Source organism: Haematobia irritans, chromosome 1 (assembly GCF_050003625.1).
Source record: "Haematobia irritans isolate KBUSLIRL chromosome 1, ASM5000362v1, whole genome shotgun sequence".
NCBI classification, from domain to species: Eukaryota; Metazoa; Arthropoda; class Insecta; order Diptera; family Muscidae; genus Haematobia; species Haematobia irritans.
In genome coordinates, this window is record NC_134397.1 from 19,643,893 (window position 1) to 19,671,361 (window position 27,469).

The window sequence follows — 27,469 nt, forward strand, 5'->3', positions numbered from 1 at the left end:
ATCAATCAGCTTCCTTTTCAACACCTGCCCACTTATAAACTGCTGCCGGAGATAAACTCGTATTTATGTGGTGTCTTCTCATTATTTTTTTTTATTGAAAAAAAAAATTGAATGCGTTTCTGGTAGCCTTAATGGATTAAGCAAAAAATAAAAACAGAACTCCCCAAAAAACAAAACAGGTGTACTCGTAATGACCCACCACAAATCATCTCAAGGAGAAAATTTGACAGAAAGGTTCAAATGAAAACCGGTATGAAATTTTGGTTTTCTTGTATTAATGAAAGTCATTGTAATTTTGGAGAACATTATTTCATATTTCTTGACGCTTTACATGGCATTGACATAAGATTCCAGAAGTGCAAATGAATGAATCAACATTGAACACTTTTTTATTCATTAATGCATTTCTCTATAGAAATAAAATTTTGATAAAAAATTTATAGAAATAAAATTTTGATAAAAAATTTATAGAAATAAAATTTTGATAAAAAATTTATAGAAATAAAATTTTGATAAAAAATTTATAGAAATAAAATTTTTAGAAAATATTCTATAGAAATAAAATTTTGACAAAATTTTCTATAGAAATACAATTTTGAGAAAATTTTCTATAGAAATAACATTTTGAGAAAATTTTCTATAGAAATAAAATTTTGACAAAATTTTCTATGGAAATAAAATTTTGACATAATTTTCTATAGAAATAAAACTTTCAGAAAAATTTCTAAAGAAATAAAATTTGAGAAAATTTTCTATAGAAATAAAATTTTGAGAAAATTTTTTATAGAAATAAAATTTTGGCTACATTTTCTATAGAAATAAAATTTTGAGAAAATTTTCTATAGAAATAAAATTTTGCAAAAATTTCTATAGAAATAAAATTTTGAGGAAATTTTCTATAGAAATAAAATTTTGAAAAATTTTTTTATGTACAGTCTAGGCGTGTATAGATTTGTATCTGGCGTTTTCTTTTCAATGGTTCTATTAATCAAGTTCCTTAATCTAATTTGTCCATAAAGGTCGAATAATAATTAATTGTAAATTAAGAAATAAAGTTTTGAGACTATTTTCTATAGAAATAAAATAAATTTGTATCTGGCGTTTTCTTTTCAATGGTTTTATTAATCAAGTTCCTTAATCTAATTTGTCCATAAAGCTCGAATAATAATTAGTTGTAAATTAAGAAATAAACTTTTGATAAAATTTTCTATAGAAATAAAAATTTTATAGAATTTTCTATAGAAATAAAATTTTGAGAAAATTTTCTATAGAAATAAAATTTTTAGAACATTTTTTATAGAAATAAAATTTTGGCAACATTTTCTATAGAAATAAAATTTGGAGAAAATTTTCTATAGAAATAAAATTTTGAGAAAATTTTCTAAAGAAATAAAATTTGAGAAAATTTTCTATAGTAATAAAATTTTGCGAAAATTTCTATAGAAATAAAATTTTGAGGAAATTTTCTATAGAAATAAAATTTTGAGATTATTTTCTATAGAAATAAAATTTTAAGAAATTTTTTTATGTACAGTCTAGGCGTGTATAGATTTGTATCTGGCGTTTTCTTTTCAATGGTTCTATTAATCAAGTTCCTTAATCTAATTTGTCCAAAAAGCTCCAATAATAATTAATTGTAAATTAAGAAATAAAATTTTGAGAACATTTTTTATAGAAGTAAAATTATGACAAATTTTAAAATTTGGACAAAATTTTCTATAGAAATAAAATTTGGACAAAATTTTCTATAGAAATAACATTTTGAGAACATTTTTTATAGAAGTAAAATTTTGAGAAAATTTTCTAAAGAAATAAAATTTTGACAAAATCTTCTATAGAAATAAAATTTTGAGAAAATTTTCTATAGAAATAAAATTATGACAAAATTTTCTATAGAAATAAAATTTTGACAAAATTTTGTATGGAAATAAAATTATGACAAAATTTTCTATAGAAATAAAATTTTGACAAAATTTTGTATAGAAATAAAATTTGGACAAAATTTTCTATAGAAATAAAATTTTGACAAAATTTTCCATCGAAATAAAATTTTGATAAAATTTTCTATAGAAATAAAATTTTGAGAAAATAAATAAACTTTTGAGAAAATTTTCTAAAGAAATAAAAGTTGAGAAAATTTTCTATAGAAATAAAATTTGAGAAAATTTTCTATAGAAATAAAATTTTGCAAAATAAATATTTTTTTGGTAGGTTTTATGGAAAAATTCATAAATTTATAACAATGTACAAATTAATATTTTTTGTGAACTATGTTATCCACTGCTTATACTTAGGTCGGGATTAGAAACTTTCTGTTTTTCTTTAACAACATGGTGCGAAATATTCGATAAAAGGTAATTGATCTTGTTCAACCAACAACGCACTCCAAAAAACAAACAAAAAAACAAAAATGAATAAAAACACCATGCGAAAATATCGAAATTTTATTTAAAATATAAATGCTTGTTGTCGCTGCACAAGTGAACAACCTCAGAGTGTGACTGTTGTGGCTATGATGACTGGACGGATGAGTGCATGGCAATATACCATTTATCACCACCACCATCACCACCTTCTGGTTAGTCCAAAGGCCCCATGAGTCCATGAGTATATATAGAATCAACAAGACATGCCGTTGACTTGGTTGCATTTATTTTCAGAATTTCAGTGGATAATTATCATACGACAGTCATTGCATGCTATTTTGGCAATTGAAAGTCATGAAGTGGCAACGATATTCCATAATCCATTATAGAACTATGAACTGCAATGGAATAAATTATATTCATAGAGAGAAAGGGAAGAGTGTGTTAACTAAAGCGTGGAGATTTACAAAAAAAAAATAACAAAAAATAACATAGTCACAAATATTTTTCATTTCATATTTCACGCTCATCGGAGTTGAAAAATTGTAAAATATAAAAAATGTTGAAAATAAAAAAGCGCAGCTCCTTCGCCATGTATAGATTTTAACCAACAGAATTTTTCTGAAGATAAGCTTTAGATGCACACAGAAACAAAAAAATAATGTTTGTCTTCAATCACCAAATTAATTGAAATGTTGAAGTTAAATAGTTGAAATTTTGTCACAATTTTATTTCTATAGAAAATTTTGTCAAAATTTTATTTCTATAGAAAATTTTGTCAAAATGTTATTTCTATAGAAAATTTTGTCAAAATTTTATTTCTATAGAAAATTTTGTCAAAATTTTATTTCTATAGAAAATTTTGTAAAAATTTTACTTCCATAGAAAATGTTGTCAAAATTGTATTTCTATAGAAAATTTTGTCAAAATTTTATTTCTATAGAAAATTTTGTCAAAATTTTATTTTTATTGAAAATTTTGTCAAAATTTTATTTCCATAGAAAATTTTGTCAAAATTTTATTTCTATAGAAAATGTTGTCAAAATATTATTTCTATAGAAAAATTTGTAAAACTTTTATTTCTATAGAAAATTTTTTCAAAACATTATTTTTGTAGAAAATGTTGTCAAAATTTTATTTCTATAGAAAACTTTGTCAAAATTTTATTTCTATAGAAAATTTTGTCAACATTTTATTTCTATAGAAAATTTTGTCAAAATTTGATTTCTATAGAAAACCTTGTCAAAATTTTATTTGTATAGAAAATTTTGTCAAAATTTTATTCTATAGAAAATTTTGTCAAAATTTTATTCTATAGAAAATTTTGTCAAAATTTTATTTCTATAGAAAATTTTGTCAAAATTTTATTTCTATAGAAAATTTTGTCAAAATTTTATTTCTATAGAAAATTTTGTTAAAATTTTATTTCTATCGAAAATTTTGTTAAAATTTTATTTCTATAGAAAATTTTGTCAAAATTTTATTTCTATAGAAAATTTTGTTAAAATTTTATTTATATAGAAAATTTTGTTAAAATTTTATTTCTATAGAAAATTTGTCAAAATTTTATTTCTATAGAAAATTTTGTCAAAGTTTTATTTCTATAGAAAATTTTGTCAAAATTTTATTTCTATAGAAAATTTTTTCATAATATTTCTGTAGAAAATTTTTTCATAATATTTCTGTAGAAAATTTTGTCGGAATTTTATTTCTATAGAAAATTTGATCAAAATTGTATTTCTATAGAAAATTTTGTCAAAATTTTATTTCTATAGAAAATTTTGTCAAAATTTTGTTTCTATAGAAAACCTTGTCAAAATTTTATTTCTATAGAAAATTTTGTCAAAATTTTATTTCTATAGAAAATTTTGTCAAAATTTTATTTCTATAGAAAATTTTGTGAAAATTTTATTTCTATAGAAAATTTTGTGAAAATTTTATTTCTATAGAAAATTTTGTCAAACTTTTATTTCTATAGAAAATTTTGTCAAAATTTTGTAAAAATTTTATTTTTATAGAAAATTTGGTCAAAATTTTATTTCTATAGAAAATTTTGTCAAAATTTTATTCTATAGAAAATTTTGTCAAAATTTTATTTCTATAGAAAATTTTGTCAAAATTTTATTCTATAGAAAATTTTGTCAAAATTTTATTTCTCTGGAAAATTTTGTCAAGATTTTATTCTATAGAAAATTTTGCCAAAAGTTTATTTCTTTAGAAAATTTTGTCAAAATGTTATTTCTATAGAAAATTTTGCCAAAATTTTATTTCTATAGAAAATTTTGTCAAAATTTTATTTCTATAGAAAATGTTGTCAAAATATTATTTCTATAGAAAATTTTGTAAAAATTTTATTTCTATAGAAAATTTTTTCAAAACATTATTTCTGTAGAAAATGTTGTCAAAATTTTATTTCTATAGAAAACTATGTCAAAATGTTATTTCTATAGAAAATTTTGTCAACATTTTATTTCTATAGAAATTTTTTTTAAAATTTGATTTCTATAGAAAATTTTTTTAAAATTTTATTTCTATAGAAATTTTTTTCAAAATTGTATTTCTATAGAAAATTTTTTCAAAATTGTATTTCTATAGAAAATTTTTTCATAATATTTCTGTAGAAAATTTTTTCATAATATTTCTGTAGAAAATTTTGTCAAAATTTTATTTCTATAGCAATTTTTCTCAAAATTTTATTTTATAGAAAATTTTCTCAAAATTTTATTTCTATAGAAAATTTGGTCAAAATTTTATTTCTATAGAAAATTTTCTCAACATTTTATTTCTATAGAAAATTTTGTCAAAATTTTATTTCTATAGAAAATTTTGTCTAAATATTATTTCTATAGAAAATTTTGTCAAAAAATAATTTCTGACATAACCAAAACGGAATGGAAGTAGAAAATTTTATCAAAATTGTATTTATATAGAAAATTTTGTCAAAATTTTATTCCTATAGAAAATTTTGTCATAATTTTATTTCTATAGAAAATTTTGTCATAATTTTATTTCTATAGAAAATTTTGTCAAAAATTAATTTCTGACCTAACCAAAATGGAATGGAAGTAGAAAATTTTATCAAAATTGTATTTATATAGAAAATTTTGTCAAAATTTTATTCCTATAGAAAATTTTGTCAAAATTTTATTTCTATAGAAAACTTTGTCAAAATTTTATTTCTATAGAAAATTTTGTCAACATTTTATTTCTATAGAAAATTTGGTCAAAATTTGATTTCTATAGAAAATTTTTTTAAAATTTTATTTCTATAGAAAATTTTTTCAAAATTGTATTTCTATAGAAAATTTTTTCAAAATTGTATTTCTATAGAAATTTTTTTCATAATATTTCTGTAGAAAATTTTGTCAGAATTTTATTTCTACAGAAAATTTGATCAAAATTTTATTTCTATAGAAAATTTTGTCAAAATTTTATTTCTATAGAAAATCTTGTCAAAATTTTATTTCTATAGAAAATTTTGTCAAAATTTTATTTCTATAGCAATTTTTCTCAAAATTTTATTTTATAGAAAATTTTCTCAAAATTTTATTTCTATAGAAAATTTGGTCAAAATTTTATTTCTATAGAAAATTTTGTCCAAATTTTATTTCTATAGGAAATTTTGTCTAAATTTTATTTCTATAGAAAATTTTGTCAAAAATTAATTTCTGACCTAACCAAAACGGAATAGAAGTAGAAAATTTTATCAAAATTGTATTTATATAGACAATTTTGTCAAAATTGTATTTATATAGACAATTTTGTCAAAATTTTATTCCTATAGAAAATTTTGTCATAATTTTATTTCTATAGAAAATTTTGTCAAAAATTAATTTCTGACCTAACCAAAATGGAATGGAAGTAGACACCGAGATCTACACAAAAACATAATTTATGCAGTCCGTTTTCTAATCGCCATATAACAAAGAAATTTGTCCTGAAAACATTAATTTTTTTTGTTAATTAAAAAACGTAAAATTAAATAAAAATTAAATAAATATACTTATCAATGTCAATATATATGTTTTATTAACAGTTGTCTTAATTTTAATTTTTTTGCAGGTTTTCTAATAACTTGAAATACTTTGTGCCAATCCCCCAAAATAGCCATACAAAATATATAGATTAAGGTAAGTTGTCTCCACATGTTTTCCATGATGCATAAGATGATGACAAAGATCGTATCTCTGCATAGTAGTATGTAGATATTCATGTTGACAAGTGCAATTACATTCAAATAAATTTAAACATCAGCGAAAAACAAAAAAAAATCTGACAAAAATTCTTGACATCAATAAATATTACGGTCATCTTATAGTAAATGTTGTATTTAAAGTAAAAACAAAAAAAAAATCTACGAAATTAACAAAATACCGACAAGTTTTTGCAAAGTTGGCAATGCTGGTTTTTGCCAATGCATTTTATTTGACATGCTTTACTTCTCTGCTCTCTTTGGATATCTCTCATTTATATACAATATTTACATTTTTAAGCAAAATTGCAAGAGTTTTATGTGCTGCTGCTATCTCTTCTTACCTCTTATCCCAAATGCAATACTATATTAACTTGATAGTATTGCTGTGGGTGGCAACCATTAGAAAACCCCCCTTAGTCTAAGTTCAAAGTAATTGTGAACAATAATAAAAGCTCTTCATATGAATCAGCTGCTGCGCGTAGAGCGAGAGAGTAAGAGGGCAAATACTCTTCCGCCTTAAGGGAGCATATAACGAAAATTGTATACTTACAACAGTGTTGTCAATTTCGCAGTTTTATACACTAAATAAATGAATTCAATTGGGAAACTATTAAACAAAAAGGTTTCATGATTTTAGTGATGATAAAATAAATTTTATTCTATCTTAGCTCAATTCGGATGGGCAACTTCCCAAACAATAAATCTCAAAGATAAGAACTAACAAAAATTTCACAAATGCTTTGTGATATATTTCGACTCTTTTTAATATAATTATATAAAATATATTTCCAGTTTATTATTTAATCATTTAAAATTTGTTAATTTATTCTTAATTAGCGAAACTTTTTGGAAATGTTTGAATCGAAATTTCTTTTAATGCGTCTGCCGAAAATTATTTTATATAGAATAAAAAATATTGATCTAATATGAAAGATTTCGCAACCTAAATTTTAGGTCAAGTAATTTACAGGGGAGCCACCGTGTTGCAATGGTTAGCATGCCCGCCTTGCATACACAAGGTCGTGGGTTCGATTCCTGCTTCGACCGAACACCAAAAAAGTTTTTCAGCGGTGGATTATCCCACCTCAGTTATGCTGGTAACATTTCTGAGGGTTTCAAAGCTTCTCTAAGTGGTTTCACTGCAATGTGGAACGCCGTTCGGACTCGGCTATAAAAAGTAGGTCCCTTGTCATTGAGCTTAACATGGAATCGGGCAGCACTCAGTGATAAGAGAGATGTTCACCAATGTGGTATCACAATGGACTGAATAGTCTATTTGAGCCTGATACATCGGGCTGCCACCTAACCTAACCTACAAAGTGAATAAAAAGAGATCTGCTCTTTTGGTGGTTGATGAAAATATTGATTTTATTTTAAAATTTTCTTTCTTACTTGCTATCTTACAAACTATTTTTTAACCTATTCTCACAACAACTTATCTTCTAACTCAGCTTAAATGGAAAAATGTTTGGAATATGTTGATCAATAGATTATTCTGTATTGTATTTCAGTAAATCTTTAGATTCCATAAGATTTTAATATCAGGAGAGTATAAAAAATCAATAAATTATAGGGAAATTTAAAAATTGCCACAAACATGAGCACCGCTACCAATTCTGTCATAACAGTTTGGCTGATAAGTCCCCGGTTTAACAAAGAAAAACACATTTTTTTGTCCAAATTCGTTTTTATTATTCAACATAGTTCCCTTCAAGAGCGATACAACGATTATAACGACCTTCCAATTTTTTGATACCATTTTGGTAGTACTCCTTCGGTTTTGCCTCAAAATAGGCCTCAGTTTCGGCGATCACCTCTTCATTGCAGCCCAATTTTTTCCCTGCGAGCAACCTTTTGAGGTCTGAGAACAAGAAAAAGTCGCTGAGGCCAGATCTGGTGAATACGGTGGGTGGGGAAGCAATTCGAAGCCCAATTTATGAATATTTGCCATCGTTCTCAATGACTTGTGTCGCGGTGCGTTGTCTTGGTGGAACAACACTTTTCTCTTCTTCATATGGGGCCGTTTTGCCGCGATTTCGACCTTCAAACGCTCCAATAACGCCATATAATAGTCACTGTAGATGGTTTTTCCTTTCTCAAGATAATCTATAAAAATTATTCCATGCGCATCCCAAAAAACAGAGGCCATTACTTTGCCAGCGGACTTTTGAGTCTTTCCACGCTTTTGAGACGGTTCACCGGTCGCTGTATACTCAGCCGACTGTCGATTGGACTCAGGAGTGTAGTGCTGGAGCCATATTTCATCCATTGTCACATATCACATGCTATATCTTACAAACTAATTGACTTACAGACGTCAAATTTTGACACGAATCATTTGAAGGTTGGTACTATATAAAAATAATATGCATTTAATACTAGCGACGCCATCTATGTGTCAGACCGGGGACTTATCAGCCAACCTGTTACATCAGTCAGTGGTCATTTGAACCAATTTCTCTTAGGGTAGTTGTAGGATATGTTATTTTATTTTTAACTTTATTTCATTTGATTATGACAAAATTCAACCAAATTATGATTTTTTGCTTTAAATAAAATACCTGAGAACCCGTTTTTTTTGTTTACTTTCTTAAATCTTGTAAAAAATCAGGAAAAATTCATTTGTTCGTTTTGTATATGTTGGCCACACTGGACCCCAGTCGTTGGTCAACTATAGACGACAACAGTCGAGAGCAAACTCACCGTACAACTAAAGAGAAAAACTAGAAGAAACAAGAAATACAACAAGAACGCAATAATAATACTATACGACGATTTTTCAGTCACTACGGACGTAACGTTCGATGAAATCGTCGGGAAATTCTACCCTTTGGAAAAAGCAAGGCTAAGGATAATTTTTACAAAATTATTTTAGAGGCCAATGAAAATATTTCAGAATATCGACATATTAAGTACGCACGACGTAAAGATTAATTTTCTCAAAAACTCATTTGTTTAATGGTCGCGACGGCGTTAAGCGTTTCATGAAAATTTGCTAAGAAATCGTTTTTTTTTTGCAAAACGGCGGTGACGGTTGGTGGCTAAGTGTAACGCGACCTTATTATATGTAACAAAAAAAAATATTACATCGACCATTCAAATCCTATAGTATAATGATAGTGATGAAAAGATAAAATTCTTCTTGTGTAAAATCTTTTGAAAATTTCATTAAATACAACCACAACAACAACAAAACGAAGCAAAACGTATGCCAGAGTTACTCCACTAAGATGTCATTTAGAAAAAAAAAGTTCTATTGAAAATCAAGTCCACTCACACACATTCATACATTCAAGTATTTGCTCTCTTAGATTTAAACGAAATCTCTACGTCCCTCATCTCTTTCAGCCATCATCTAACTCATAAGTGCGAATAAAATAACGTGCAAAAAATTCGAGCAAATGTTAAATACCTGAGAGCGTTTATGTGTATGTGAGTGGATTTGTGAGTGCAGTATATGGTCGTTATACCCAAAGAGTATTAGCTGAGAAATGTGTATGTGTGTGTGTGTGTTTATCATTCTTTGTGACAAATGATGACCAAGTAATTCGGCTAAAAATCCTTATATTTAATTCCATATTTATATTTAATTTTCCAAATCTTGATATCTTATTTTATTATTCAAAGAATATAGATCGGTCTTCCTCATCCAATGCCTTTTTCATGAGCAAATGTGCTTAGTATTTCATTTACTATTATTGATGTGGTTTATCAGGAGATTAGGGAATCCCATTATTCCCTCGTTCCACTGCACAGAAAAAAATTTCACGAAAATTTTTCATATTAAAACTTTAGTTGAGTTTTAAAAAATATTCAATTACGAATTTCATTGATTAAACAAATTTGTTAATTGAAACAAAAATCAATCACAAAAATCAATAGTATCTATTAATTTTTTAATTGGATCAATTAATTTCGTGATTGTATCAGAAAGAAAATGTTGTGTGTGACATTTCTTTCTTCATTTCCGACATTTGTAAAAATAAAGTCAGATTTTCTATATTTATAAAATTTGCAAAATTTAAAAACTACAGATAAATTTGTTTGTTAAATTTCATATCTTATGGATTTTTTCGTCCAGTTATGTGAAATTTATAATCGTAATCTTCCAAGAATTTCACCAGTAATAAATGGATATTATTGTTGTTGGTTGGTTGGTTTGTTTGTTTATTTGGCATTTCTCCTTATCAACACATCTCTCCGCCAACACAATATACCACAACCAGGGCTGCCAATTTTGCCGATTTATCGGCATTTTGAGAATTTTTACTCACAAAATGGACAATTTCGATTTTTTTCCCCGATTTTATCTATATTAACTCCGTTCATTAGACGCATAGTTTAGGGAGTTAAAGCTTTTATATTTTGAAGACATTTTTGAAAATATTAAAATAAATTAAAAAATTTTGGGAAACAATTCGAAAACAAAACATGGAGTTTTGTCAAAATTCGTACAAATAATCCTGATTCTTCCACAATCCACAGCAAACGTAGAAATTTTTAAGCAAAAAACTAAAATTAAATGATAGCTGGTGAATAATTTATTTGAAGGAATATTATGTTCCAAGAATAACCTACAATGAAATAACTCAAGTTGTTTTAATACCAAAATTGATAATGATTTACTCAGAATGTGCAAAATAAACTTTTACTAATTATGATAAAACTCTAGTACAATATAAACAAATAACTACATATAGACCAAAGAGTATAAATAACTAAAGAGGGTCGAAATCGCTCACTTACGATATGCCCAAATGCCATAGATTAGGGTCAAACATGCAACATGTTTTATTTACGTTTGATAACATGGAAAAATTATAAGGCGTGTTCTGCAATGTGTGTTAGATTTTCATTATGTTCAAATTATTTTTTCATTAAAAAACAAAACGAAAAACGCAAAAAGGGACCAAAAGAATACTTCTGTTTGCTAAATCTATGAATTCTATGTCCCAAAACATTCATTCGATAAGTTGTCGTGTTTTAGACAATTTATTAAAGATCGGTAAATAATAAATTTACTGTTTTTTTATGACAATATGACTTTAACATACTTAAGCAAACATTTCAAGGAACATCTGATTTGGTACCTACACGAAATTTCGGCTAAAGCTGAATACTAGGCTTAGCGTAAAATACTCCAGAAAACTTTCACTTTTTCACTAGATTTTCGCGTGAAGTTGTTTTTTAACATTTATAAAAATTATAAGAATTCACTTCTTAGTATAAATTAAAAAAAAATTTTGATTACAAAAAGAATAATTTGATTTTTCAAAATCGAATCGCAAGTTACCGAATCAAAACCATGTGAAAAGCCGTAGATAACAAAAGGGAATACGAAGAAAATGTTGGTACCGTTTTGCAACATGTTCGACCCTAATCTATGGCATTTATACGATATTACAAAAATGAGACGTGTCGACCCTCTTGTTTATTTATACTCTTTGATATAGACATAACAGGTTGGCTGATAAGTCCCCGGTCTAACAAAGAAAAACACATTTTTTTTGTCAAAATTCGTTTTTATTATTCAACATAGTTCCCTTCAAGAGCGATACAACGATTATAACGACCTTCCAATTTTTTTTGATACCATTTTGGTAGTACTCCTTCGGTTTTGCCTCAAAATAGGCCTCAGTTTCGGCGATCACTTCTACATTGCAGCCAAATGTTTTCCCTGCGAGCATCCTTTTGAGTTCTGAGAACAAGAAAAAGTCGCTGGGGGTCAGATCTGGAAAATACGGTGGGTGGGAAAGCAATTCGAAGCCCAATTCATGAATTTTTGCCATCGTTCTCAATGACTTGTGGCACGGTACTTTTTTCTTCTTCATATGGGGCCGTTTTGCCGCGATTTCGACCTTCAAACGCTCCAATAACGCCATATAATAGTCACTGTTGATGGTTTTTCCCTTCTCAAGATAATCGATAAAAATTATTCCATGCGCATCCCAAAAAACAGAGGCCATTACTTTGCCAGCGGACTTTTGAGTTTTTCCACGCTTCGGAGACGGTTCACCGGTCGCTGTCCACTCAGCTGACTGTCGATTGGACTCAGGAGTGTAGTGACGGAGTCATGTTTCATCCATTGTCACGCTAACGCTAATCTCTTTTATTATTTGCAAATGTTTTCTAAAAAAAAAGAAAATCTTGTTCGTTTAAAGTTCCATTCCTGAGAAAAGAAATCTCTTCTTTCAGTGTACCATTTAATACTAACATACTACCACTATTATATTTGTTATACTCTTGCTTATAGCAAGAGTGGCAATATTTTGCCACTCACTCATGGCAACGGTGTTGCCAACTCAATATGGCGGCTAGTGGTGAACATGTTTCAAGCGAACGTATGAATAATAACAAAAACGATAAAATGAGCTTTTTTGTCATATGGATGATTGAATACAATCACAAAAAAGAGAAATTTCATAGTAAACACGAGAGACTAGAGAGAGAGATTAAAAGCATAAGAGAAATATATAAACAAAAAAAAATTCTTTGGCTAAAAACAAATCGTAGTTTTTGATGAGGTCAAGTGAATTGAGCAATTATAGAGAAACCCAATAGTATTGCCAGATTGAAGAGAAAAGAGAAAATGTGTCAAGAAATATTGGTAATAAATCCATAATATAATAACAAGATGGCATCTATGAAACAGGTTACTACAGAGAGAATAAAAAGACAAGAGGACGAAACTGTGAAACGAAACTGCGTCAATAGGTGGCAGTCATGAGGAAAATGTCTCTAATATCATGCAGTTCTTGTCGGCGCTTCTCTCAAATATCATACGGTTTGCGTCGGCGTCACCCAGTTCAGTTCTCTGCCGGCTTTACGAAACATAAGGAAACTATGATTTAGAACCTACTTTGTAATAACAGATATTCTTTTATAAAAATATTATCATTCTATTAAATTTTTTGGCAGACAATTTGAAGTTATAACTGCCGATGCCTTTATAAAGAATTTATCAAAACAGCACTTCGACCGTAACGTCGGTAATATCAAGGTTAGGTTAGACTATTCAGTCCATTGTGATACCACATTGGTGAACTTCTCTCTTATCACTGAGTGCTGCCCGATTCCATGTTAAGCTCAATGACAAGGGACCTCCTTTTTATAGCCGAGTCCGAACGGCGTTCCACATTGCAGTGAAACCACTTAGAGAAGCTTTGAAACCCAGCATTACTGAGGTGGGATAATCCACCGCTGAAAAACTTTTTGGTCGAAGCAGGAATCGAACCCACGACTTGTGTATGCAAGGCGGGCATGGTAACCATTGCACCACGGTGGCTCCGTAATACTAATGGTTACTAATGTCAAAAGGCATGTGAAACTTTTTCTGTTTCCTATTAAACTGGAACTTAAAATTATTCACATTTACGACCATTTTCATGTACTAGCTTCACTGAAAAAAAAATATTGTCGTGAGGTCTAAGATTTCATGTCTTTAAACTACGAATGCAAATTTTGCTTAGCATAGAAGAAGCAATATAAAGTTTTTTTCCTTGCCCAAAAGTCAATAAACTTTTCACTGAAGTCATATTATCCTTATAATTAAGCGATTTCACTTAAAAATGGGTATCATAACATGAAAGAAAAAATGTTTGGCCTAAAGTCAACTTGACTTTAATAATTCAGAAAAATTCTTTAAATTTAGTGAAATTGTCTTTAAATTTGTTGTCTTTTTGCATCTTGACTACAAAGAAAAAATTCTTTCAAATATAGGACATGTTTTTCAACACTTTATTTTAAAGAGGGTTTTTACTTGAAACAGCATAATTTCTACTGGAAGTATTTTCTCTCCGGTTATTTGAAAAATTATTACAATGACGACTATTTTCATGTATTTATGATATTGTTTTGTTGACCCAATTTAATGACAAATTTCTTTAATATTATGGAGCTTTTGGTAAAGATTGATGAATTAATGCATTTATGAGAGTATTAAGTTTGAGATTGCATGTTCATAAGGACATGAGAAACCCTTCGAAATCGAGTTGGATTCACCAGTGTTGCCAACTCCTCAAGGCCAAAAAGCACCAAAAATATATTATAAATTCTAACATACCACCTTCCACCACAAAATCGAAAACTAAATGCACTACTAAAAAAAAAATAAACTTTCGAAGATGTATTATAGAACTCTTGTGAATTGAATTTTAAGAAGTCAAGGTGGGTATTAAGATCGAGTTTAGCTGCTAAAATAGTCATTTTTTCACAATTACTTTTCTTTAATAATTCATTTTAAGGAATACAAACTTTGTGAAAATTTGCTTTTGGCTATTCCCCATCAAGTTATAATAAAATTTGCAGCAAATATGCATCATTTTATGCCCATTTTTACTGATATAGTTTTCACTTTAGCGGCAAAACTCAAACTTAGTACTCACCATTATGAACCGCTATTCAAGTATACACTTTTATCAGTTTTAATGCTTTCGTCCAATTCATTTTGATCGGTGATGTTTTTCAACTTTCAAAATATTAATATATGGAAAGAGTCTATTCTTATTTCAGTTGTGCGTGCTATTGTGAATTTAATACAAACGTTTTTAATGACATCTTTACCAAATTCAAAAATTCGACTCATCGCTCGACTTTCCCTAAATAACAATATTAATTAAAAAACAAGTATATACAGCAGTAAGTTCGGCCGGGCCGAATCTTAAATACCCACCACCATGAACCAAATATTAGGGTTTCCTTTGAAATTTCAGGAGGGCTTGAGGACTTGAGGACACAACCCGAAGATAAATTTAAAGATTTCACCTATGAGGACTATATCAGTTTCTGGATTTATAAGAACCATTTTTGTTTGAGGTTTAGAGGAATCATTAACATATCTTGTAAGTGTGCAAGAAAATTATAAAATATCGTCTTGATTTGAAATCTTAAATCTGTAGAAGTAAAATCTGGAAATTTTACATTGAGTTTCAAGCAATTTTCATGATCAGTGCGCCTTCTACACCCTCAAGAAGTGAAGTCGGTCTATATGGAGGCATTACCAAGTGGACCGATAAAAACTTAATCCGATACACGTTTTTGTGAGCCTAAAATACCAGAATATTTACAATTTCAGGCATATCAGATAAAAACTACGGTTTCTAGAAACCCAAGGAGTTAAATCGGGAGATCGTTCTTATGGGGGCTATACTAAAATATGGACCGATACTCACCATTTTCGGCACACCTCTTTGTGACCCGAAAATACCTCTAGATTTCCAATTTCAGGCAAATAGGATAAAAACTTCGGATTCTAGAAGCCCAAGAAGTAAAATTGGGGAATCGGTCTATATGGGGGCTATACCAAAATATGGATCGATACTCACCATTTTCGGCACACCCCTTTATAGTCCTAAAATACCTCTAGATTTCCAATTTCAGATAAATTGGATAAAAACTACGGTTTCTATAAGCCCAAGACCCCAAATCGGGAGATCGGTCTATATGGGGGCTATACCATAATATGGACCGATACTCACAATTTTTGGCACACGTATTTGTGGTCCTACAATACCTCTAGATTTCCAATTTCAGGTAAATTGAATAAAAACTGCGGTTTCTATAAGCCCAAGAAGTAAAATCGGGAGATCGGTCTATATGGGGGCTATACCAAAATATGGACCGATACTCACAATTTTTGGCACACATATTTGTGGTCCTACAATACCTCTAGCTTTCCAATTTCGGATAAATTGAATAAAAACTGCGGTTTCTATAAGCCCAAGAAGTAAAATCGGGAGATCGGTCTATATGGGGGCTATACCAAAATATGGACCGATACTCACAATTTTTGGCACACGTATTTGTGGTCCTACAATACATCTAGATTTCCAATTTCAGGTAAATTGTATAAAAACTGTGTTTTCTATAAGCCCAAGAAGTAAAATCGGGAGATCGGTCTATATGGGGGCTATACCAAAATATGGACCGATACTCACAATTTTTGGCACACGTATTTGTGGTCCTACAATACCCCTAGATTTCAAATTTCGGATAAATTGAATAAAAACTGCGGTTTCTATAAGCCCAAGAAGTAAAATCGGGAGATCGGTCTATATGGGAGCTATACTAAAACGTGGACCGATACTCACCATTTTTGGCACATCTCTTTATGGTCATAAAATACCTCCAGATTTCAAATTTCAGGCAAATTGGATAAAAACTACGATTTCTATAAGCCCAAGACCCCAAATCGGGAGGTCGGTTTATATGGGGACTATATCAAAACCTGGACCGATATAGCCCATCTTCGAACTTGACCTGCCTGCAGACAAAAGACGAGCTTGTGCAAAATTTCAGCACGATTGCTTCATTATTGAAGTCTGTAGCGTGATTACAACAGACAGACAGACAGACAGACAGACAGACAGACGGACAGACGGACATCGTTATATCGTCTTAGAATTTCTCCCTGATCAAGAATATATATACTTTATATAGTCGGAAATCGATATTTCGATGCGTTACAAACGGAATGACAAACTTATTATACCCCCGTCACCATTCTATGGTGGTGGGTATAATAATCAATACCAACTTCATAACAATCAAATTCTGTATTTGGCAATAAATTTGAGTTTCTTCGGCTCTTGAAAGTCTAATCAAAATTTTTGTATCAATTAAACTTAATACTGTTCAAATTAAAAAAAAGCACCAAAAGCACTAAATGAAAATGCCAGAAAGCACCAAGTTGGTGCTTTTTTTGAGAAGGCACCAAAAAGGCAATTTGGTGCTTTTTAGAAATCAAAAAGCACTAAATTTGGTGCTAAAAGCACCAAATTGGCAACACTGGGATTCACACATTTTCAACTGGCTGTTTCCATTTTTCTCGAATTTATGTATGATGACAAGCAAATAATAATCCTAGATGTTTTAAATATAAATGGCAATACTATAGCAAATCTAAATGAATTGCGGGGGAAATAACTGGAATGCAAAAAAAAAAAAAAACAAAATAAATACAAAAACAAAAAATTGCGCCGAAAAGCAAAATACAATATAAATAAACAAATGAAATAAAAACATGTGCTTCATTAACGCTAACTATGCGAGTGTTTGTGTATTGGTGTGCCTGTGAATTGTATTGCTCACAGCTTTCTGGCCAACAATGTTCTTACTTGATTAATGGTTAATGAGATACTCAGTGTTGCCAATTTGGTGCTTTTAGCACCAAATTTAGTGCTTTTTGATTTCTAAAAAGCACCAAATTGCCTTTTTGGTGCCTTCTCAAAAAAAGCACCAACTTGGTGCTTTCTGGCATTTTCATTTAGTGCTTTTGGTGCTTTTTTTTAATTTGAACAGTATTAAGTTTAATTGATACAAAAATTTTGATTAGACTTTCAAGAGCCGAAGAAACTCAAATTTATTGCCAAATACAGAATTTGATTGTTATGAAGTTGGTATTGATTATTATACCCACCACCATAGAATGGTGACGGGGGTATAATAAGTTTGTCATTCCGTTTGTAACGCATCGAAATATCGATTTCCGACTATATAAAGTATATATATTCTTGATCAGGGAGAAATTCTAAGACGATATAACGATGTCCGTCTGTCCGTCTGTCTGTCTGTCTGTCTGTCTGTCTGTCTGTCTGTTGTAATCACGCTACAGACTTCAATAATGAAGCAATCGTGCTGAAATTTTGCACAAGCTCGTCTTTTGTCTGCAGGCAGGTCAAGTTCGAAGATGGGCTATATCGGTCCAGGTTTTGATATAGTCCCCATATAAACCGACCTCCCGATTTGGGGTCTTGGGCTTATAGAAATCGTAGTTTTTATCCAATTTGCCTGAAATTTGAAATCTGGAGGTATTTTATGACCATAAAGAGATGTGCCAAAAATGGTGAGTATCGGTCCACGTTTTAGTATAGCTCCCATATAGACCGATCTCCCGATTTTACTTCTTGGGCTTATAGAAACCGCAGTTTTTATTCAATTTATCCGAAATTTGAAATCTAGGGGTATTGTAGGACCACAAATACGTGTGCCAAAAATTGTGAGTATCGGTCCATATTTTGGTATAGCCCCCATATAGACCGATCTCCCGATTTTACTTCTTGGGCTTATAGAAAACACAGTTTTTATACAATTTACCTGAAATTGGAAATCTAGATGTATTGTAGGACCACAAATACGTGTGCCAAAAATTGTGAGTATCGGTCCATATTTTGGTATAGCCCCCATATAGACCGATCTCCCGATTTTACTTCTTGGGCTTATAGAAACCGCAGTTTTTATTCAATTTATCCGAAATTGGAAAGCTAGAGGTATTGTAGGACCACAAATATGTGTGCCAAAAATTGTGAGTATCGGTCCATATTTTGGTATAGCCCCCATATAGACCGATCTCCCGATTTTACTTCTTGGGCTTATAGAAACCGCAGTTTTTATTCAATTTACCTGAAATTGGAAATCTAGAGGTATTGTAGGACCACAAATACGTGTGCCAAAAATTGTGAGTATCGGTCCATATTATGGTATAGCCCCCATATAGACCGATCTCCCGATTTGGGGTCTTGGGCTTATAGAAACAGTAGTTTTTATCAAATTTATCTGAAATTGGAAATCTAGAGGTATTTTAGGACTATAAAGGGGTGTGCCGAAAATGGTGAGTATCGATCCATATTTTGGTATAGCCCCCATATAGACCGATTCCCCAATTTTACTTCTTGGGCTTCTAGAATCCGAAGTTTTTATCCTATTTGCCTGAAATTGGAAATCTAGAGGTATTTTCGGGTCACAAAGAGGTGTGCCGAAAATGGTGAGTATCGGTCCATATTTTAGTATAGCCCCCATAAGAACGATCTCCCGATTTAACTCCTTGGGTTTCTAGAAACCGTAGTTTTTATCTGATATGCCTGAAATTGTAAATATTCTGGTATTTTAGGCTCACAAAAACGTGTATCGGATTAAGTTTTTATCGGTCCACTTGGTAATGCCTCCATATAGACCGACTTCACTTCTTGAGGGTGTAGAAGGCGCACTGATCATGAAAATTGCTTGAAACTCAATGTAAAATTTCCAGATTTTACTTCTACAGATTTAAGATTTCAAATCAAGACGTTATTTTATAATTTTCTTGCACACTTACAAGATATGTTAATGATTCCTCTAAACCTCAAACAAAAATGGTTCTTATAAATCCAGAAACTGATATAGTCCTCATAGGTGAAATCTTTAAATTTATCTTCGGGTTGTGTCCTCAAGTCCTCAAGCCCTCCTGAAATTTCAAAGGAAACCCTAATATTTGGTTCATGGTGGTGGGTATTTAAGATTCGGCCCGGCCGAACTTACTGCTGTATATACTTGTTTTTTAATTAATATTGTTATTTAGGGAAAGTCGAGCGATGAGTCGAATTTTTGAATTTGGTAAAGATGTCATTAAAAACGTTTGTATTAAATTCACAATAGCACGCACAACTGAAATAAGAATAGACTCTTTCCATATATTAATATTTTGAAAGTTGAAAAACATCACCGATCAAAATGAATTGGACGAAAGCATTAAAACTGATAAAAGTGTATACTTGAATAGCGGTTCATAATGGTGAGTACTAAGTTTGAGTTTTGCCGCTAAAGTGAAAACTATATCAGTAAAAATGGGCATAAAATGATGCATATTTGCTGCAAATTTTATTATAACTTGATGGGGAATAGCCAAAAGCAAATTTTCACAAAGTTTGTATTCCTTAAAATGAATTATTAAAGAAAAGTAATTGTGAAAAAATGACTATTTTAGCAGCTAAACTCGATCTTAATACCCACCTTGACTTCTTAAAATTCAATTCACAAGAGTTCTATAATACATCTTCGAAAGTTTATTTTTTTTTTAGTAGTGCATTTAGTTTTCGATTTTGTGGTGGAAGGTGGTATGTTAGAATTTATAATATATTTTTGGTGCTTTTTGGCCTTGAGGAGTTGGCAACACTGGAGATACTCATTTAAGGGAGAGTAAAAACAACAACAAAACAATCTACTTGAAATATTATTTATGGGAGAGATGAGACCACAATGAAATATTAATAACAATACTCTCATTGTTTATAGCACATTTTTCTCTTAAAAAGAATGATGAATTTAGAAGAGTGTGTCAACTTGTCACTTTTTTTTTATCAGACAACAAAGATGCTATTACTGGAAATGAATTTAAATATGAAAATACCTTTGAAATGATTTCTGAATTGTAATATATTTTTAGACTTATTAATTAGCCAATCTCTTTATAGAAATAAAATTTCGACAAAATTTTCTATAGAAATAAAATTTTGACACAATTTTTCTATAGAAATAAAATTTTGACAACAGTTTTTATAGATATAAAATTTTGACAAAGTTTTCTATAGAAATAAAATGTTGACATCATTTTCTGTAGGAAAAAATGTTTCACAAAATTTTCTATAGAAATAAAATGTAGACAATATTATCTATAGAAAAAAAATTGACAAAATTTTCTATAGAATTAAAATTTTGGCAAAATTTTCTGTAGAAAAAAAAATTTGATAAAAATTTTCTATAGAAATAAATTTTTTTTGATAAAAATTGTCTATAGATATAACATTTTGATAAAAATGTTCTATAGAAACAAAATTTCGACAAAATTTTCTATAGAAATAAAATTTTGACAAAATTTTCTATAGAAAAAAACATTTTGACAAAATTTTCTATAGAAAAAAAATTTGACAAAATTTTCTATAAAAATAAAATTTTGACAAAATTTTCTATAGAAATAAAATTTATACAAAATTTCCTATAGAAATAAAATTTAGACAATATTTTCTATAGAAATAAAATTTTTACAAAATTTTCTATAGAAAAAAAATTAGATAAAAATTTTCTATAGATATAAAATTTTGAAAAAAATGTTCTATAGAAATAAAATTTTGACAAAATTTTTCTATAGAAATAAAATTTTGACAAAATTTTTCTATAGAAATAAAATTTCGACAAAATTTTTGATAAAAATGTTCTATAGAAATAAAATTTTGACAAAATTTTTCTATAGAAATAAAATTTCGACAAAATTTTCCATAGAAATAAAATTTTGACAAAATTTTCTATAGAAATAAAGTTTTGACAAAATTTTCTATAAAAATAAAATTTTGACAAAATTTTCTATAGAAATAAAACTTTGACAAAATTTTCTATAAAAATTAAGATTATACAGTTAAGTGTTGAAATTTCCTTAATATAGTTACTCGTATCTTATCTACTTTTGCTCTATAAAATATATCTGTACATTTGTCTTGCACCTTGTCCGGCAAATGTTACCATTTCCCTATATACAAATTTCTGGAGAACCTTATTCTAACGTTGTGACGTATTTGATTGCTAATAGTTTATAGTATGTATTTACGTTAGAGGAAGAACCTTCAGCTATAAGGGATGGAAATATCACGAAAAACGTACGCTTTTTAGTACCCCCCACAAGAAAATATCAATTTATTTTTTCTCGAAATTTAATTTTCGTTAAAATGAGCCTGCATTGATTTGTTTGCATTTGCGAGCAAATGAAGAAAAACAATATAAAATATGTGGGTATATTTGTCTTGTGCATTGCCCGGCAAATTTTACCATTTATCTAACATATATAAAAATTTCTGTTGAACCTTATTCTAACGTTGTGACGTACACATGGTTATATTCAAAAAAATATATAAAGTTTTGCTAATAGTTTATAATGTGTATTTAGGTTAGAGGAAGAACCTTCAATCCCAAGAGATGGGAATATTAAGACAAAGGTACGCTTTTTGGTACTTCCAAAAATATCATTTTTTTGACCGAAATTGAATTTTGATCAAATTGAGGCATCATTTGTTTATATTTGCCAGGAAATCAAGACCTCAATCAACTGCAAAAAAAAAAACAATTATATTTCACAGAAAAAAAATTCACGAAAAATTTTCCAATTAAAGTCTTAATTGAGTATAAAAAAAAAATACTCAATTAAAAATTTAATTGATTCAACAAATTTTTTGATTGAAACAAAAATCAATCACAATTTTTTAATTGACTTTCAATTTAAATTTTGAATTGATTCTATTATTTCGGTGATTGAATACATTTCAATTAAAAAATTAATTGGATTAATTAATTTCGTGATTGAAAAAAAAAAAAAATATATTTTTTGTGTGTTTCTCATTTTCTGTGTTTTCGTCAAAATATTTGGCTTAGAAATTCAATTTTTATTTTTGTTAAAAAATATTTTTTTACGGTAAGATTAGATTAGTTTTTTTAGCTATCACCTGTCCAATTTTTCCCTTATCACTCAATATTTTGGTTACGATTTCCTTATGATTTTTTATTTTACTATTTTTAAAAATTAATTTTAAAAACTATATACAAATATGGGTTTCAGTAATATTAGATTATTTTTTTAGCTATGAGCCGTCTAATTTTTCCCTAATCACTCAATATTTTGGTTATGATTTCCTTATGATTTTTTATTTTATTATTTTTAAAAATTAAAAAATAATTAAAAACTATATACAAATATGGGTTTCAGAAATTTCCCTTCAAAAACCCTGCCTACATTTCAATTGTACGGTTGCATTTATTAATATTTTTATTGGTGAAATATGAAACTAAACACCTATACCAAAATTTATTTAAAATTGTTGGTTTTTCACAAATAAATATATTTTTGTTGTTGTTGTTGTTTTTTTTTTGAAAAATATGTTTTTTTTTAAATTTTCGAAAAATCGAACAGTGCAATGGGATAATTCTATAATTTTAATAATTTGGAAATTTTTTTTTCTATTATTAATTAATTACATTTTTATATTTGTTGTTCAATAGTTTCTAAAATACACCCACATCGTTTTAACTACTGCGTTCCCCTTTTTCCATACTTATCAACAAAAAGTGTATCAATAAAAAATTTTATCGTTTCCTCAATCGCGGGTTTACCTACACACAAAAAAAAATTCTGATTCAATCACGAAATTAATTGATCCAATTAATTTTTAATTGAAATGTCTTCTATCATAGAAATGATAGTATCAATTAAAAAATTAATTGAACGTCAATTAAAAAGTTAATTGATCCAATTAAAAAATTAATTGATACTATTATTTTTGTGATTGATTTTTGTTTCAATTAAAAAATTTGTTAAATCAATTAAATTTTTAATTGAATATTTTTTAAAACTCAATTAAAATTTTAATTGGAAAAATTTTCGTGAAATTTTTTTGTGTGTAGTATTGGAAATTTAATGAAATCAATCACAAATCAATAAAACAAAGGCCTAGTGGCCCACATAGTGTATTACACAGTAAGAAATCCTTGCCACACACACAAAAATTTTTCTCTGATTCAATCACGAAATTAATTGATCCAATTAATTTTTTAATTGAAATGTCTTCAATCACATAAATGATAATATCAATTAAAAAATTAATTGAAGGTCAATTAAAAATTAATTGATCCAATTAAAAAATTAATTGATACTATTAATTTTTGTGCTTGATTTTTGTTTCAATTAAAAAATTTGTTGATTCAATTAAATTTTTAATTGAATATTTTTTTAAAACTCAATTAAAAGTTTCATTGGCAATTTTGTCGTGAAATTTTTTTCTGTGCATAGGCTCCAGAATAAAAAAAACAAACTTTAAAATTAAAGTTTTAAAATATATATAAATTGTTAAAATGAAAATAATATTTAAAAAAAACCTAGTATTCCATTTGCTTTATCGGCACTATAAAGAATAACCAAAAATTGAGAAAATATATTAAAATGTACCATTTTGGAGCATTTACATTATTTGCCATCTCTGATTTCTACGGAAGTCACTACAACAATAACAACATTGGCCATAGCTATTCATTCATTGTTTACATTTTTCTCTCTCTCTCTCTCTCTCTCCACGAAATCATCACTTGATATTGTCTGACTAAAATTTAGCTCTCCGTTAGTGTTTAGTTAGGCTAAGAGAGTGTGGGAGAGTAATATTAGACATTGGCATGAATATTGAACTTTTTTCAAATTGGAATTTGGTATTTTGTACTTTCATTTAATAAACGAATGGACTTGATGGGTTGGACTTTTAAGTGTATCAAGCATATCATGGAAAACCACGTGTTTTTAATTTATTTTATTCAGTATTATTTTGTGTTTTTTATTTGAGGACATTGGTTACGCAAATTCGTAGAATAAATGACAAATTCATTCAAAATATCTGGAATATCTATTAAATTTAAATGAAACGAAAATAAATAATGAAATGAACAAAGTAAATTAAATTAAATAGGTTGCGTGTTTGTCCATAAGATCCCAATCCCTTTCTAATTGATTTCCCACTTTATTTAAATTTTTTTTTTCAAAAGCATGGCACCCTATTTTAGCAACATTTTATACAAATGCTAGTGATCATATTTTCGCGTGCCTAAAACTTTTAAATATAATTAGCAAAATCTTAGCATTAAATGATTTTCTAAAACTCATCCTCATCCTCTTCTCTCTTTGGTATTTGAAATTTGCAATAGACACATGCAACGTCGGCCCGACCATTGTCGTATCACACTGAAATACACACTTGATTGCTCTTTCGTTTATACATTTGAAAATTATTTCCGGAATTATTTAAACAAAAATCAAATATCATTGTTTATAGGTATACACAAAACTGAAATGCTTTAACATTGGAAATAGTAAAAATTTAACATTGGAAACATATCTTCCTATTTCGTTCAAAAATATTTTTTTTTTCGTCGAGGGAAAATTGAGAGGGCCACTTGATACACACACACACTCGTGCACCTTGCATACAATTGAGCATTAAATAAAATTTTCAAAATCACGTACAAAATTAACTTGAGTATTTAAAATACATGACCAAATCATTACCATATTGAAAATTTGAGGGTTTATTCGAATTTCCAAAATGAAAATGCAAAAAAAAACTATGACCGTCAAAATTTTTAGTTGCCTTTAAAAATGGTATAATTATTTTAATTCTACTAAAAGAAAATCTGAAACTCAGCAAACTCAGGGTAAACTAAGACAATCAAAACAAAAAACCTCATTAAAAATTCATTACCAAAAAAAAATGCCAAATAATTTTTTGCCTATTGTTTCTTTAAGGTCTTTGAATGAGTGCTTAAAAACAAATTTGAATAATAATATTGATATACTTTTGACTTCTAATCTACAAATAATCCAAAAATGAATATTTAAATATCAAATGAAATCTGAAATAAAAAAGAAGACCTATTAGAATCCTTTAGAAAAATTCAAGCATACGGAAAATTTCCTTTAAAAACAATTTAAGAAAAAAAAAATCTATAAAACAATTAAAATTAAAAAAAAAAACAATCAATCATAGTCAGGAAAAGAAACAACGACCCCCAAATTCAATCTTATTATGGCTGTGTTAAAATGATGTGACAATAACATAAATGTCCACTATGTAATACCAAAAAAATAACAACAACAAATAATTAATCTAAAAACAAATCAGTATTATTTTTAATAATTATGAAAAACTAATAATTTGTAAGAAAAAAAGAAACAAACTATTAACTACGAATTTTTAAGTTTTTGGTGGAGCGGATATTTAACAAAAATTTCTTCAAAGTGGATTCAATATCGTTACCCCTTGGAAGTCTTTCCCATGTTAGAATGGCTCTGGCCAGGTAAGAAGATCTTTATCTATTAATATATTTTTATTTATGTTAAAAATCAATAACATTTTATTGCTATAGAAAATTTTCTGAAATTTTAATTTCTATAGAAAATTTTCGCAAAATTTTATTTCTATAGAAAATTTTGTCAAAATTTTATTTTATAGAAAATTTTGTCAAAATTTTATTTCTATAGAAAATTTTGTCAAAACTTTATTTCTATAGAAAATTTTGTCAAAATTTTATTTCTATAGATAATTTTGTTGAAATTTTATTTCTTTAGAAAATTTTCGCAAATTTTTATTTCTATAGAAAATTTCCGCACAATTTTATTTCTATAGAAAATTTTCGAAAAATTTTATTTCTATAGAAAAGTTTGTTAAAATTTTATTTCTAGAGAAAATTTTGTCAAAATTTTATTTCTATAGAAAATTTTATTTCTTTAGAAAATTTTGTCAAAATTTTATTTGTATAGAAAATTTTGTCAAAATTTTATTTCTATAGAAAATTTTGTCAAAATTTTATTTCTATAGAAAATTTTGTCAAAATTTTATTTCTATAGAAAATTTTGTCAAAATTTTATTTCTATAGAAAATTTTGTCAAATTTTTATTTCTATAAAAATTTTTGTCAAATGTTTATTTCCACAGAAAATTTTGTCAAATGTTTATTTCCACAGAAAATGTTGCCAAAATTCTATTTCCACAGAAAATTTTGTCAAAATTTTATTTCTATAAAAAATTTTCGCAAAATTTTATTTCTATAGAAAATTTTCTCAAAATGTTATTTCTATAGAAAATTTTGACGAAATTTTATTCCTAAAGAAATTTTTTTCAAAATTTTATTTCTATAGAAAATTTTGTCAAAATTTTATTTCTATTGAAAATTTTGTCAAAATTTTATTTTTGTAGAAAATTTTCGCAAAATATTATTTCTATGGAAAAATTTTGTCAAAATTTGATTTCAATGGAAAATTTTGTCAAAATTTTATTTCTATAGAAAATTTTGTCAAAAATTAATTTCTATAGAAAATTTTGTCAAAATTTTATTTCCACAGAAAATTTTGTTAAAATTTTATTTCTACAAAAAATTTTGTCACAATTTTATTTTTATAGAAAATGTTGTCAAAATTTTATTTTTAGAGAAAATTTTGTTTTTTGAGAAAATTTTGTCACAATTTTATTTCTATAGAAAGTTTTGTCAAAATTTTATTTGTCTAGAAAATTTTGTCAAAGTTTTATTTTTTGAGAAAATTTTGTCAAAGTTTTATTTTTTGAGAAAATTTTGTCAAA

General features: G+C 27.7%; 1 protein-coding gene across 2 annotated transcripts in view; it reads left to right on the top strand.

The window, feature by feature from the left end:
- The window catches only part of rdx (BTB/POZ and MATH domain-containing protein rdx), a 358,647-nt gene that overhangs the window by 23,440 nt on the left and 307,738 nt on the right, over positions 1-27,469 (top strand). The window contains exon 2 of one of the 2 annotated variants that reach the window (XM_075289525.1): positions 6,429-6,496. Coding sequence is in view for 1 of the 2 variants with exons in the window: in XM_075289524.1 (XP_075145639.1) it covers positions 26,177-26,190 (14 nt within the window). In the remaining variant the exon portion in view is untranslated. Of the gene's footprint in view, positions 1-6,428; positions 6,497-26,047; positions 26,191-27,469 lie in introns of those variants that run through there. The other variant, XM_075289524.1, reaches the window with a different exon arrangement.